The sequence below is a fragment of the Mustela nigripes genome, unplaced genomic scaffold, assembly GCF_022355385.1.
Source record: "Mustela nigripes isolate SB6536 unplaced genomic scaffold, MUSNIG.SB6536 HiC_scaffold_3616, whole genome shotgun sequence".
NCBI lineage: Eukaryota > Metazoa > Chordata > Mammalia > Carnivora > Mustelidae > Mustela > Mustela nigripes.
Window position 1 is genome coordinate 1 of NW_026743022.1, and position 3,670 is coordinate 3,670.

Consider the following 3,670-nt stretch of genomic DNA (forward strand, 5'->3'; position numbering starts at 1 on the left):
TTCTAGATCATAGGCTGCCTGTTTTGGCCTATGGGGTAGTTTTCTCAGTAAAAACCTAGGGCTCAGAGTCTGAGATACTGAGGAAGATGGTCCTGGTACCTTGTCATTTGACAAGGAATTTGAGGTCTCTGTACCTGAATCTCCCACCTCCTTAGGTTTGTAGTAGTCATAGTGACAGTTTTAATAGCATTCAAGTTGTTGTGATCATCCTCTGGTCATTACATTGCTGTTGATTATTACTTTGATTGTTATGTTTCTTATATGGATTGTTCACAGGTAGTTGTTACAAACCATTGAGTACAGGTCCCATTCATGAGGGGTGTCTGGATTTTGGAGACCATTTCTGATGGTTAGGAAAGACCCTCACACACTGAGGCTACAGTTCTCCTGCTCCACTGCTTGATCTCCTCTCATGTTCCTCTTGACATGTTCATGTCCACTTCCTGGAGCACATACACACCCATGCTGGCAGGGAAGCCATGTGGATAATGTCCCCAGGTTGGCCGAGCCTGGAAACATATACATGTTCCCTGCAGATATCAGACCCATATCCTGTACAGCTGGAAGAACCAGGCAGGCCTCCTTGGCTCCCTAGAGCTAGGACAATCTTTCTAATGCCACTTGGGTGCCCTGGAACGGCTCTTGCCATCCTAAAATCCTGGAAAACATATTACCGATTGCCTGAGCAACCTCAAAATTCTCTCTTAGCTCAGAGCTCAGGGTCCAGGAGTACTAACATTAGAGTCACAGGGAGGGTATCCTAGGTCCCAGGACCTTCTGTGATTATTCATTGTCCCCCTTAGGGCCCTAGGAAATGCCTGGGCTGCAGCTGCAAGCCATGGCGATGCAGACCAGCCAGCCTGAGCACCTGCACAATGTCAAGTCTCCTTGGGAGCCTAGGAAAAGCTTCTATTGACCAGCGTGGCCCCCTGTTGATTGGAGCACGCCATGCAGGACTCCCTCTTCTGACCTCCCCTGTGGATTGCAAAGCCAGGTGTGTGGACTTCCTCAGGTGGGTGTGGACCACACAGCAGAAAGTCATCCAGGAGGTGTTTGCCGCTGTCTTGTAGGGAACTGAATGGATGCTTCTGGGTGCTTTCACAATATCCATTTCAAACTGTGTATGTGTGTGTGCAAATGTATCTATGTCTGTTAGTGTGTGTGTATCTGTGTGAATGCTTATGTAAATCCAGAGAGAGAAGGTTGGATACCAAGATTCCTTCAGGTTGAGCTATATTTATTGATTTTCCTGTGGATAAAGCCCTTATGTAATTCCCAGAGGTAAAGCATAATAGTTCGTAAAATGAGCACTGGATATTTGATAGGTACTCATATAGGGATGGAGCTTAAGGGGGAAAAAAAGCACGCATTTTCCAAAGAAGCATGAAGCCCGCCACAGGATCTATCGTTACACTTTCTGGGCCACATCTAGACAGACTAACACATTTATAAAGGTCTCCATGATCCCTGAATGCGTGAATCATATTAGAAAAAGTGTGATGGAATTTAGAGGCAAAGCATCTGCCAGTAAACATTCTAAGAACAGGATGATTCTACATATATTCTGGCCTGTGGGGAGGACTGTCTTCCTGTGCAATCCCTGAGCTCCTTTGGGAAAATGATGCTCCCTATCTTAGAAAACTAATGTCTCACACTTCTCAGCCCACTTGATATTACTGGGAAAGCGAAGTATGTATTCATAAAGGGTTTCCTCTGAACTTGGAAACTCTCAAGAAAATCTGCCCAGAAGGCTGTGATGGAAGGTAGGGAGGTAGAGAAAGGGCTGAAAGGTGTGTCTGTCCTTTGCGGGAGGGAGGGGAAGGAGGTGGGCTGGCCTGATGCATTTCTCTGCCTAAGGAGAGTGACCACACCCTAAATCCCTTATTCCAGCCAAGTGATTGGATAATCTTGTACCTAATCTAATCATGTGGGTGGAGAGAGACTTAAAAAGCTGAGAAGAGGGCCATACTTGTCATTCGGAGAGTGGCTCAGTGAGAGAAGCATCCTTCTGCACCAGAGGCTCCACACGGGGGATCTCGTGAACACTGTTTCTGGGGACATGGAAGCTGCTGCTCTCCACCGCCAAGAAGACTCTCAGTTCAAGTTCTTTCCAAAACTCAAATCGTGCCGGTCAAATGTAGGTGGTGCTGAAGTCCAGGAGGGACCCCTTCTGCCTGAGAAGCCATCACCATCATCTCACAGACTCTGCTACCTGACTAATGGTTTGGCTCCCACAAAGAAACTCGTCAGTTGGAAGGGACCTTCTGTGGTCGGGGCTGGGCTTCAGAACCTGGGGAACACCTGCTATGTGAACGCGGTCCTGCAGTGTCTCACATACACACCGCCCCTTGCCAGCTCTGTGTTGTCCCAGCAGCACAAGAAAACCTGTGGGAAGCGGACATTCTGCATGCTGTGTGCTCTGCAGACTCATGTGACGCGGGCCCTTGGCCATCCTGGAGATGTGATCCGTCCCCTGCCAGCACTGTTCGCTGCCTTCCACACACACAAGCAGGAAGACGCCCATGAATTTCTGATGTTCACTCTGGGTGCAATGCAGCAAGCATGCTTGCCTGAGGACAAGTCTTCAGACCGTCACTCTGAGGACACCACCCTCATCCGTCAAATCTTTGGGGGGTACTGGAGGTCTCAAATCCAGTGTCTTCACTGCCAAGGCATCTCAAGCACTTTGGACCCTTACCTGGACATTAGCCTGGACATTGTGGCTGCTCAGACTGTGAGCCAAGCTTTGGAGCAGTTGGTGAAACCCGAAAAGTTGGAGGGTGAAAATGCCTATCATTGCAGTACTTGTCTAGGGAAGGTGCCTGCTTCCAAGACATTGACTTTGCACACTCCCTCGAAGGTCCTTATCCTGGTGTTGAAACGATTCTCACATTTCACAGGCACCAAAATGGCTAAGGAAGTACAGTATCCTGAGTGCCTTGACTTGCAACCCTACCTGTGTGAGCAGAGGGCAGGACGGCTGGTTTATGTCCTCTATGCTGTGCTGGTTCATGCTGGGTGGAGTTGTCACAGTGGACACTACTTCTGTTTCATAAAAACTGGAAATGGCCAGTGGTATAAAATGGACGATGCTAAGGTCACCACCTGTGATGTGACTTGTGCACTGAGCCAACATGCCTATGTCCTCTTTTACATCCGGAAGACTGACCTGGAAAGAGAACTTGTGAGGGAGTCACTAGGGGAGGGAGCCACGTCCCCTGAGGCTGACCCCACGGGCTTGGTTGGGTTCCAAAGGGAGCCAGAAGCAGACTCCAGCATCAAAGCTCCTGAATTAGAGGATCATGTGGAAGAGACACCAGTGCCACAAATCACATTAGACCAGTGGAGAGTCCTCCAAGAGCGCAGCCGACCTAAGGCTGAATTCAATGTCAGGAAAGTAGAATTTGCTCTTCCCGAGCACGCAGTCATAATTCACCAGTCCAAATACGAGATGATAAAGAATGATCCTGAACAAAACATCAACCCACTCAATACTTTAGCTAAGAACATCGCTCATCAGGGGGCAGGGGACATGGGCAAAGTCCCTTGTCTGGCAGGGAGAGCTAGGGCTTCTAAGAAGAAGAGCAGGAAGGGGCGGAGGTGTGGGGAAGAAGTCCAGGAGTCTCAATACTAACTTGGAAACACATGGCCCCTTCCCCCACACACACAC

At 48.9% G+C, this 3,670-nt stretch overlaps 1 protein-coding gene across 1 annotated transcript; it reads left to right on the forward strand.

Annotated features, from left to right (window-relative positions):
* The first annotated feature begins 2,059 nt into the window (after window positions 1-2,059).
* On the forward strand, window positions 2,060-3,634 carry LOC132009043 (ubiquitin carboxyl-terminal hydrolase 17-like protein 6). Its single transcript, XM_059387463.1, has one exon. It carries the CDS (start codon window positions 2,060-2,062, stop codon window positions 3,632-3,634), a length of 1,575 nt encoding a protein of 524 aa, XP_059243446.1.
* Window positions 3,635-3,670: the final 36 nt, after the last annotated feature.

Coding starts and splice junctions, on each gene's coding strand:
- LOC132009043 (XM_059387463.1), top strand. CDS start 2,060: ATGGAAGCTGCTGCTCTCCACCGCCAAGAAGACTCTCAGTTCAAGTTC.